Genomic DNA, 12,616 nt, shown 5'->3' on the forward strand with positions numbered 1-12,616 from the left:
AACTTTCCAACTATCATTCAAATCATATCTAAAAAGGTGGTCATAAATATTTTAAAACCTAAGTGAACTAATAAGACCTAGACCCATTAAGGATAAGATCTTTTACAACAAATTAAATAAAACAATTTATTGAAGTCTGGACTCAAGATAAGCTAGATTTACTAGCTGACCTTTTATTCATTTAAAGAACAAAATTAGCTCTAATTGCATTAGAATGGAATCCAGTAAATTTTCCCCAGTCTTGTAATGTGGCATCCGTGTAAGGACTGCTGTAATTGTTTACAAGTAAGATGGAAATGCTTTGATTATGATCTTTCCAGTTGTTTTACTGGGTAGTAAAAACATTTCCCAAAACCTAAAGCCAGTTTTTCTGACAGCATACTATTTTCTTCTCTTGAATACACTGCATCTTTGGTGTTAATCAACAAACTATCATGTGCCAGAGGAAGAAATTAAACTTGGGGATTCCATCATAACTTTAGCTCAGTAAAAACGAGAGAGTGATATACGGAGGTTAAGATATCCTAGTCTGGAAAAATCAGAAAAGGGCTGAAGACCCGAGTAAGAAAAATTTTAACCACCTGCTTCCTCTTGGAATTATAACTGAGATATATGGGTTTGGGTCTGCTGAATTTATAAGTATAAAAGGTAGCAAGAATAATGTATACCACCCACAATTTGTGTTCTCATTGTTCAGCTGCTAGGAAGTTTCATTTGTAATGTTACCATCTTTCACTAGCGTTAAAAGTAAGTCATTTGCCAAAAATTTTAAATACAGTCACTCAAGAGTTTTATTCTTATTTATTTTTTTTTGGGGGGGGGGGTGGGTCACTGTTCTTGTTAGTTAGCTTCTAATATAGGCAAAATAACCTATGAAATGTTTCAGCATCAGTGGAAAGTTAACCAGGGCAAAACAAAGAAAACTATCAACACTTTTCAATCTCTCTCTCTCTTTTTTTTTTTTAAATCAAAGCAGACAGTTTTATCGGAAGGGAAACAAATTAAAAATAGAAGAACAAAAGACCTTCCAAATCTGACAGGATGATGGTCTGAAATGTTCTTAAACTTTATTTCTAAAGGATCTTTTCTTTTAACCAATAAGCTTCCTTGCTCTGCCTCCTCAGTACACTTTCATAAAAATATGAATCTGATTGCCTTTCCCTAAATAAAATAAAAACATATCAATTGTTTTTGCCTGCCCCTCATCCCTTATTCTGGTAGGAGAGTCCTTCTTTCCTTCTGGAACCTAACATTTCCCCTTCTAACAGGGCTCTCCCCCTCCCACTGGGGCTGGTTCCTGGATGGGAACCCACAGCAGATGCTGTGAAAGCGGGGGCGGGCAGTTCAGCCTGTGAGCACTAAGAACCACACCAGCCAAGAGCAACTTGCACCATCTTTGCCACCACACAGAGGTTAGACGGAGAAAAAGAAAGTGAACAGAGTCTTAATGACAGTTTTTGAACCCTTGTTACCACTTTGCCTAAAGCCAGTTTCTTTGAGCTAGTTTGATTAGGGTTTCTCCTACTTGCAACCAACAGTCCTGACTAATACATAGAGAAAGTGAGTGTTTCAACTAGGGAAAGGAAGACTCCTTACAGAGGCACCTTCACTGAGTGTGTGTCTATGTTACATCCTTGGATCAGGGGTTGGTGTAAGAAACAGTCAAATAAAAAAAAGGTGTTCTTGCCATCTGGTTCCTCATGGAAATAAAATTTCAAATTTAGTGTCTTCAAAAACTTTGTCTCTCCTGAGAAACTAGGAGGTACCTTCCTTTTTAAAACTGCATTTCACTCTGCACTTATTGCTAGGAAGCCATAATCATATTTGATGTGCAGTCATTTGCTTCTTTTTCCTCTCCTTGGCCTTGGTTTCCTAGTATTTTCTAGTATCTTTATGTTCTCTCTTTAAGTCACCCTTAAATTTTAGACTGGAAAAAAATCTACATATGAATAAATGACATTTTAAGTGTAGGACAAAATATAGAAAGTGAGATAAAAATCATTTGCTATTATTTTTCTAAAGAACTTGTCACTAAAACACCACTATACACGTTTCACCTATTATATGTCTTTCAGTGAAATCTGGCTACATAAAAATATAAAACACTTACTTTCTTTAAAAATATTTTAAATGGTTATTTTTGTAATTGCCCATGGTTATCCTCTATTGCTGGCTGTCCTATCAAAAACAGTTAATCAGAAAAGTTTGGACCACAAAAAAGACAACAGGGCTTCCCTGGTGGCGCAGTGGTTAAGAATCCGCCTGCCAAAGCAGGGGACATGGGTTCCATCCCTGGTCTGGGAAGATTCCCACATGCTGCGGAGCAACTAAGCCCGTGCACCACAACTACTGAGCCTGAGCTCTAGAGCCCGCGAGCCACAACTACTGAGCCCGCGCACCTAGAGCCCGCGCTCTGCAACAAGAAAAGCCACCGCTCCGCAACTACAGAAAGCCTGTGCGCAACAACGAAGACCCAACACGGCCAAAAATAAATAAATAAAATAAATTGAAGAAAAAAAAAAAAAAGACAACAAATATCTGTACATATTTTACATTTTTAAAGGTTGAACATTATTTTTCAAGATTAATCAGCAAAGTTTTAGCTCTCATTTTTACAGCATATATAAATAATTTAGAAATTACAAGTATTAAGAAGCCTCCTCCCAGCCATAAACTAAACTCTATAAACTGCAATAAAAAAACTGAATTACTTACATGAAAAAAAAAAGTGTCCAATTTTCAGCACCTCTGCTAAAAGAGGTCTGATTAATGAAAGAATTTCCTGAATTATAAGAAATACATAATACCGTGAGTATTATAATACTCACAGCTGTGGTGATAAAATGTTAGCAGAAAGAAAACTGTAATTTCCAGCAGTAAAGTGGTCACTGAAAAATATCTCAGCGTAATTTGCATATTTTGGGAAAAGGATTAAACTTGTGAAAGAGAATACTTATTGTGACCTCTCAGCCAAAAGAAAATTTAGAATTATTAATGATAATGATACTGTTTTCATGAAAGGTATCATAAATGATTCTGTGTCACTTGATCAAATACAGTATCTAACTGGAACAATAACTGAGCCTTACTGGATTTTTGGCGGGGCCCAATTCATTACCCCCTCCCTGGTGAGCTCATTGAATACGGGCAGCAATGTCCTGAGAGCAGGACCAGCTCCCAACTTCTCCAGTACAGTAACCCTACCGACCAGACCAAAGCTCCCTGGTGGGAGAGCCACTCTGCCCTCAGAAGAGCCAAGGAACAGACGGAGAAAAGGACAGAGCTGCTTCCCCAGTACCAGGGAGACGACAGCATTCAAGATACATTTGAGAAATGTGAGGGGGAAAGAACGCTTAACCCCCTAAGCACCACCATTATTCACCCCCAAATCTTTACAAACCTTGACCTTTTTTCTTAATACCTTACCAATTCCTAAAGTTATCTTTTTTAATGAGAAGCTCCTTTAACAGAATTTTGAGCTTTATAAATATAACCACACATTTAATGTTCTGCCATGTCTTTCCCAACAATCCTATCTAAACAGTCCCACCCTAAGGTACTCCCTTCCTCACGTTACTCTGCTCTATTTATATCCTTCATAGAAATGAATAAATGAACGAATGCCGAAAGTTAGCCCAATTTCCCTACACTTGCTCAAAATAAAGGGATGGTAAGACTGGGATAACAAATGACATGGCGACTGTGCTGCCACTTGCCCATCCCATAGCGGACATCACACGCACTGTACTCTCTGTCACCAAGTCCAGCGGGACCTTCAAAATCCTGATCAATATGGCTCCAGGTGCTGCTCCTGGGCAAGCTGAAACCTACCTGCTTTCTCGGCATCAAGGCAAAACTTGACTGTTGGGCCAGACTCAGTTACTTAATGATTTATTTGAATGTGTTGTTTCTCCCCATTCATATCACCCCCACAAACTATGGATGTTGAGATTGTAACTTCAGGGTTAGTATTTTAGTTTCATCTTCAATACAGACTAACAGGAACTCTGGGTCCCCATTACTGGGAGACCTATTAAAGGAATTTGAGGTCCTTGTAAAGTCACCCTGAATTTTAACACTATCAGAAGGAGGCACTGGACTGACCACAGACCCTTTAGAATCCAGTTTCCAGGCACGTTAAATTAAGGGGAAAACAAGGGCCCTCTGTCTGGCTTCAAGGGACAATAATAGAGAACAGAGGAAATAATCTAACCTCAAAGTACCTTCCTGGATCATGGGTCAAAGGCATAATTTCTTTATAAGATTTAGAAACTAAATATTGTCTTAAACATCTTCCAAAGAGAGTGTATAATTTGAACCCTGTAAAGCTTTTTCTTTTTCCTGTAGTTTCAAAAGACTCTATTCTCTGCCTGTTCTTTAGCAGTAAACAACCCCTCCTCCTAGACTATTCAAACTCCCCCATTTGAATGCTAGTCTGCTCATTAATTCCACTTCAAAAGAGCATTATTACACCCCCTGGCTGTATACAAACTAAGTGAAGGCACATTTATATGACTCTACCATCTCTTTTCCATTATTACTGCCAAGGAATAAGTCATGTATCCTTATGCTATGACAATAAAAGATTACTTTTAATTTCATATTATTTTCATGTTCATAAAATGTTATCCTTCTTTTAATTTTTTTTCAACCATTCTTGGCTTGTGAGTCATAAAAAACAGAGAGTGGGATGGACTGGCCATGGCCATAGTTTGCTGACCCCTGATTTAGATTTAAAACAAAAAAACAGAAAACAAATAAGTTAAAAAAAAAAAAACCCTTACTCATTAACTTATATTTTATATAAAATCCTATTGCTATGTGACTTGGGCCTCTTCTTCTCTCTCTTTTTAAGTTTAAAATGTAATATATTTCACTTAAGTTATTCCTTTGTTCATTATATGTATTTCCTTGTGTCTGACTTTGGTCAAGTGATTAATTATTCATATGATATGGGAGTTATTTACCTAAATGTCAGAAAGTTTACATGTTACATAAAGTTATACTTTCAAGGACAATTTGTCTAGAATGTCTGGGTACTATAATTTCCGTAATACTGAACATTTTGTTCCAGAGTCATAGGATCTATTTCTCACATCTTCCAATATCTTAGGTAGATGAGTGATTTATCGAGAGGAAAAGAAATTACTCAACAGAATAACTGAAAGACGCTTAAGGGTAGATGAGATGAATATTATTATCAGTGCCTTTTTACAAACCTTATTTCTCTAAAGGAATAAGCAAGCCAAACTTCTGTGTGAAAGGAAAGATGAAGTAATGGTGAGTTATGAGAAAAATGGAATAAATATGAATGGGTAGGAGAAAAGTAGTTCTCCAGTGATAAATAAGAACATCTTCCCTTTAGAGTAGTGAACCCAAGTACAGGATTTCCAAGGAGATGGTAGGTACAGTTATTTTGGTTGGGTCTCTTTGTTAACTAGCCCTCTGTCCTCTGATGGTTGAGGGAGAAGGATGTTACTAAAATTTTTGTAGGTAAGATAGAGGGCACCAGAACCAATATTTGGTTTAAAAAGAGCTCAATCTATAGTATTTTTGTTACGTTTTCTGAGCTTGTCAGCAATACTACCACCTACTGTCTAGGTCTCTACTGGCACAACCAAAACGAGTAACGTGGAAATTACACAGATAATTTCGGTAAGAAAAGCACAAACTATTCGGATTTTCTTCTTTCAGAAGAATATACACTCTCCTAGAAGGCCACGTTTGCCCTACACCACCATTCATGAGAATGACGCTGGGATTTTTCGTTGTATTACACTTAGAACTAACAGAAGCAGTGGCTGCATAAAATACACGCTACACACAGACTTTAAGATGGAACGAACCATGAGAATGCAAAGCAAATTTCCTGTTGTCTACTCTACCTACTAAATAAGTAAGTTCATGGCTACTACTTTCATTTTTATGGCTAAAAATTGAATGAAAGTTAAATGCCTTGTAAGCCTATTTTCTACATAATATTTGATGGTTTGCAAGGTAAACTAATCCATTTTCAGGCTTACTGGTAAAAAATAAGGTTGTAAACTTGTACTTTGAGCTTGTAAAATTCATTTAAATGATGTATAATATGATTTTTAGAAGAATGATTTTCAACATGATTTACAAAAAAAAAAATCAATGCTTCATTATCCTATTAGGATCATATAATAGCACTGTAGACCTTAATTCATACCCTCAAAATGAATAAAAGAAACAAAGCCAACTAATTTACTTTGAAGCAGGGTGGGTGGATGTGATGATTCCGTGAAAATTAAGAAAATAAACAGCAAACATGGGGTTTACATTTCCAGTTCTCTCTCTCAAAAAAAGAGCAGACAATTCAGACTTCAGTTGTTACTACTATATACTGTTTCACCAAGCCTTTGGCAGTATCCTTGTTTTATATGCACAGAATAAAACCATGTGCCATCTGAGCAAGAAGAGAATCTTCATTCTTTGTCCTGGTGACAGAGAACACACACTTGAAAAGGTTTAACATTACATCCACCTGGGTGTAACATGGTAGTCAGTCCATTCAATACATAGTTTCTTATTTTTCAGATAACCAGAGCCTTACAAACTATGCAGAAACAATGTCCTGTGCTAGTCTTTATAAAAGAGAAAAAGTGCCAGAAAAAAAAACCCCAAAAAACAAAGGATCCTATATGTTGAATAAAGCAATAAGCATTAACTCTGAGGAAGACACCAATAAAAATTTGAAAATGAAGACTTCTCAAAATACAGCTTGACCCTACTACATATTCACACTGGGAAAAGGTCTATAGAATCAAATCCACTAGGAAGGAGCAGTGAAGGTTAAGTTCCATCTATTGCACCCTAACTGGAAGTGTCTGTACTTACATTTTGTCTTGGCCAGCTCCAACTCTGAGAGTCAATCTGGGGATCACGGGGCTTGGGGCTGGGACCACTGGCTCCACTTTTATCTGTTGAAGATATTACGTTAGAGTCAAATACATTTTTTTCAACAAAAGTACCTCCTCCCTTTTCTCCTACTTCCTCATCTCCACAAACTTGATAAGCCTTTAAGTTTCAAATGTGTCTAAAATGCTAGATGTAAAGATAAACTGGGCTATTTTGTTTTCGCTCCCCAACTGAAGGCTACCAGGCAACATGGGAAATTCCATAAACTTTAAACACTTTAGTAAATATGGGAGTTATTTCTGCATTTTCTTAGTTTTGACTAATTTCTTGGATTTTATTGTTAGAATTTTTAAACAGAAACTGTTACCTGGGTCATTCAGTGGAACGTTTAAGTAACTGCCAGACTTAACAAAAACAGAAAAAAAATGCAGTGATAGCTTCACTACAAGATAAAATGCATCTATTTATGGGTCTTGAAAAACATTAAACTCATCTTATGTTTACAATGTCATAAAAGAAAACTGACACACGAAGTGTAACTACAACACTGAACTCTTCCATTTTTTGGCTAGTAGAAAAATGATCTAAAATATTGTACGAGACAAAGCATATTTATTTAGAAAGGATTTATGGTGAAGGCAATAACTGCTGAATAAGTTGAAGATCTCACAAATATCTGAGCTAATAATCAGAAAGGGAATACACAAATTAAGTATGGTGTTAAAGGGATTCTCCACAATTTCTGGCTTGAAGATCCTATATAGAACAATTGACATTTTGAATGAACAAAATGAACAAGAGATGTGCAGTTCAAATTATTATCTACATCAGAGTATTCCGGCATTTTTGGTGGGATGGTTCCTTGGTGGTCCCAGGCACGGCCAGATGTTTAACATCCCTGGCTCGGGTACAACTACATGCCAGTAGGACACTGCTAGTCACTGTGACAACTAGTGCAAACCACTGACTTATATATTTCAAGCTCAAGAGTTAAATCATAACAGAACAGTGCAGTGGTTCTAAAGGGGAAGGAATTTATAACGTAGTGCTCAGTATAGTATATCATACAATCAATATATTGCACATTGATCAAATCTATCATTTTTTTCATGTTTTTACCTGTCCCCTTCTTGAGTTTTTTTTTTTTTTTTAATCCCGTCACATCAAGATCTATGACTTCGATCATTCTCTTGAACAGTGTATGGTAGGCAGGAGGTACTCAACCAATGTCTGTTGAATGAACCACTTATCCTGCAAGCACCCTCAACTCCCTTGCCTCTTGGTCATTTCACCATTCATCCAGGACCAATCTAAAATCATTCTCTAGGGCACTGAGTAATTCCAAAGAAAATATTTAAAACTGTACAAACTTCTGCCATCAAAACTCCAATTTCATCTGTGCCTTTAATACTATCTGCTTATTTGGATTCCCAGTTAAACTAGTTAAGAGCAGAGACCATGCCTGTTCTGTTTGTTGCTATTTCCCAGATCCTATCGTAGGGTCTGACACATAAGTGCTTAAGATATATTTTAAAAATTAATCGGAAGCGATTATTTACAGCTTTTAAGACCCATCCCATGATTTCCTTCCTCTTCTGCCCTTCAAACCCCACAGGAAAAAATACTGAGGCCACTAAGCAGAATTCCTTCAATTCCCTACAAACTTCTCTGCACTCACAATTACACTAGAGTCCATCTCCTCCAGTCTTCGAAAGACTTCCTCCTTATTTGTAGCATCTTCAGCTTCTCAGTTCCACTCATTATTTTCATCTAGCTTTCAAATGCGCTCAACTCTATCCTTTAAAAAACTTACCTCCCCTTCAACCTCTCGCTGACAACCCCTCACACTTTCTAGTCTTCACTTCATCGTCTGCATTTCTCCATTTCTCCTTCATTCCTCACCCAACTCCACTCTACTTTCTGGCCCAACCACACCACTAAACCACTCCTTCTAGACAATCTTTCCAAATGCCCCGTCTGTTTCTTCACTGAGGTCTTCATCACACTCCTTCCCTGTCCCTAGCAAAGTCCTCTCCTCTCGTCTTTTTTTTTGAACACAGGGTTCCATATCTAAACAAATCTGAAAATCAGTGGTCTAGCCTATTTTGTAAACTACTAAGACTTCTATATTTTTCTCACCATTCTGTTATCTGTGGGAAAATAAACAAATATATACAAAACAAACATTTATAAAACACTTAATGTTTGCCAGGCATTGTGTTTGGTTATTTTCCAGATGTTCTCATTTAGGTTCTTTAACAAACCGGTTGGGGTATGGTTTCCATTTTACAGAGAAACTGATCATACATGAAGCAACCATTTTTCCTTTCTTTCCTGTTTCTTTTTCCTTTTCTGTTTTAAGGTCACAAAAATAGCAAAACTAGGACTGAATACAATTCTTTTTATTCAGAGAATAAAAAATTATATAAAGTTCCTATATTTCTTCAATTCTAAAAAATTTTAGGGTCACACACTCCTAATTGACCTGAGTATTGGGAGTAGTATTCCATGTTCCTTCAACCCACAATACTATTATTGAAGCACTTAAATAACACTTTCTTAAGCTTTATTAAAAAATAAAGCTGTTTGCCCTACCTTTCAAAAAATCTTCTTCACTATTATTATGCTTCACATTGTATTTTGGTCCACTGCTATTACCACACTACACAATAACTATAACTTACCTGTATAGCACTTCACAAAGTGTGTCCCATATACATAATCCAATTTGATCTTCACAACTCTATAAGGTAGGTGTGGAAGCTATTATTACTCACATGTACTAAGGGCTCAGAAAGATTAAGTGGTTTGGCCAGTTACAAAGTTAGTAAGTAAATGACTGAAATCCAGTTCTCCTGGCACCAAATTCATCCTGTTCTACCATACTACTCGTGACTCTTTGCCAGACATTTCTGAGTCCTTTTTTCTGGTAATGCTGATGTCTTGCATGAAGCTATTTCGTTTCTTTGTCAATGTCTTTTATGATGAATGACATATACTTGTGAGATGTCTAGGGTACACTGTAAAATATATTTTTTTCTCTATGTTATTTACACCATGTAACAGGTGTAAACTGGACTGTCCCAGGCAAACCAGGACATATTGCAACCCTACCTAAAAATAGTTAAATACTTAATAGTTAAATTTAATAGTTAAATTTCATTCTTAAAGAAGTTAAAGCAGATTTAACTTAAAGATAAAATTCAAGCAAGCATGGAAAAAGACTAATAAGGATGTTAACAATGTAGATACAGAAAGTACAGTTTCTAAATAAAAATTTCTCACCAGACTTTTGTTTGTTAACTTTATCTGAATGCCCACCCAAATAAAAACACAGGGATGTTTCCTACAATCATGAAATAATTTCTCATGTGTCCATCCCAGCAAGCAACAAACTAGATGACAATGACTTCAATTACTTACTGCCATCTTTTAATGGCATGAAACGAAAATCTGGGGGAAACACGAGCTTGTAAGGGTTAAAATAAAAGAACAGTACTTTAGAGCGATGCTGAGAATTGGGGCACGCAGAACAGCATTTACAGTGGATTACTAAGCTTCCCAATTCACCAAAGAGGCAAAGTCCAGTAATATAAGACTCCTTTGTAGCTAACTAAAAATACATTGTCAGTGGATTTGTCCAGTTTTATGTATAAGCAATACTTCTTTCACCTGAACTAATACTAGTAGTCATATAAGCCCCTTATTGCCATGTGCTGCATTTTTTTTGCTAATCTTCAAGGATTTAGCTTCTTTGCCACATACCTCAGGGCACCAACTGATAAAGCTCTAACTCTCCATTTTTCCGGGACACCAGCAGTGCGGCCTTGCAAAAAATGAAAATCGCTCAAGAGATTTAAAGGGGAAATTTATTTTTAAAATCCTGACTTGAAGCAAAGAGGTGGATTTTTAAAAAGCTTATCTATAAGGAATCAGTTTAAATTTAAATTCTATCTTGGAACTCTTTCATGCATTCCAGCTTTAAAGTTTATCTTCTGACAGGGACTTTCTGCAAAGGTAATGGGCAGCTTTGTCAATATAATCTGGCCAAGTTTTACTTTCTATTTTTTTAAATGTTAAACTTCTTTCATTAAAAAAAAAAAAAACAAAAAAAACCTATGTGTGTGTGCTAGGTAGGGTGGCAGCAAGTTCAGCCAGCACTAGTTCAGACGTCTATCTATGCTAATATGTCAGAAAAACACCCAGAAATACTACTGGTGAAAAGCTGAATTTAAAAACCGACTATTTTAGATGCTGAACTATGACAAATGGTAACCATCCTGTTGTCTTTCTTAACGATGAAGGTCTGTACATTATTTCCATTCAGAAACATAGTCTAACACTGATAGACTGTTTAAAATATTCAACAGACAGAAGATCTATGGTTGTGGTGAAGTAAAACAAGTGGGATCCCGCGAGGACAATGAAACAGGACTCGGGCTTTCAGTAAGTGTTCAGTTCATTCCTCTGAAGCCTTGGGGATGGACTTCAGGAAACTTCGATAAATTCAAACATACTCACTTAAACATTAAGTTACTGGCTTCCCCTTGGAACAAATAGTTATAAGAAACAGGAGGGAATATTTCCCCCTTCTTACTGGGGTTATTTTATTTACTGAAAACCCTTCATTTCACTAGTTAATCATGAAAGCTGATGAGAAAAGGCTGGAAACGAGTCAACAGTACTTTACATAGAAAGGAAAGACGATGGAGACCTTCTGTCAAAGGCACAAACCGGGAAGACCACTTCTCATTCTCTAAAAAACAAACTGTTTAAGTTCAATAAAAGATTATTTCGGGGCAGATGCTAAGGGATTTGGGGATAGACTGGAGACACATGAGACATTTTAATTGCTCTGATGACTGAAATCATTCAAGCTTTGAGGACCGCCACTGCCTGTCCTTTAAAATATGGCAGCTGAACGGGAGCTCACTATGGGCTGATCAGGGACTAAAGTTTTCTAAAAATCACGATGGCCCTTTACTCTAGACTGTGAGCCATTCTCATCCCCCTCACCAGCTTCCATCGTGGGCCTGAGAAGCCCACGGGCTTCAAGCAGACAGGCCTGGGTCATGTCACAGCTTGTCCACAAGTCACCGTACCTCCCTGCGCAGTTTTCTCAACTGAGGAACAGGAGCGACGGTCTCCCCGCCTCAGAGCTGTCGGCCAGGCCTGGCAAGGACCAAGTGTACTCACTCATTAAATACCAAGTGTGTGCTGATGTCATTTACCATCTGGGTTAGTTCACTCAATCGCCAATGTTAGCTCAAATAAAACAATTCATCAGCCAACAGGAGAAAAACGGGGGTGGGGTGGGGCGCTCCATTATAGAAGTATGAGCTTTCCATTATAAACAGATCCCAATTATCTCTGGGTTGATTATCAGCATTATTGGTTATTGTAAAGAAACTGGATTGTCCGAGTCCATGTATCTTAAATGACACAAACTAGTCTTCACTCAGTGTTTCCTATGAGAAGGCAGAAGAGAAAGCCTTTTAAGCCAAAATATTCTTAGAGCACGTATAAAACTATTGTTTTTAAACACAGGGAAAGCATACTTTATAATGATGCGGTCTCTTCCCGGTGTCGAATGGGAGAAGGGAGAGAGGGAAGGAAGCAGAGGGTCAGAGGTTAGGAGAGCCTGGTGAGTAACTAAGAAGTGGCAGAGCTGAGACCAAAAACCAGGTCAGTCTGACTGCCAAAGCCCAGGCTCTTCAAGGCCCAGTATTGGGCC

At 37.3% G+C, this 12,616-nt stretch overlaps 1 protein-coding gene across 4 annotated transcripts in view; it reads right to left on the reverse strand.

The window, feature by feature from the left end:
- Positions 1 to 12,616, reverse strand: part of TAF3 (TATA-box binding protein associated factor 3) — a 152,356-nt gene that overhangs the window by 20,373 nt on the left and 119,367 nt on the right. For all 4 annotated transcript variants that reach the window (XM_059912107.1, XM_059912106.1, XM_059912109.1 and 1 more), the window contains one exon: positions 6,862 to 6,944. In XM_059912107.1, coding sequence (XP_059768090.1) covers positions 6,862 to 6,944 — 83 coding nt within the window. The remainder of the gene's footprint in view (positions 1 to 6,861; positions 6,945 to 12,616) is intronic.

This window comes from Balaenoptera ricei, chromosome 2, assembly GCF_028023285.1.
Source record: "Balaenoptera ricei isolate mBalRic1 chromosome 2, mBalRic1.hap2, whole genome shotgun sequence".
NCBI classification, from domain to species: domain Eukaryota; kingdom Metazoa; phylum Chordata; class Mammalia; order Artiodactyla; family Balaenopteridae; genus Balaenoptera; species Balaenoptera ricei.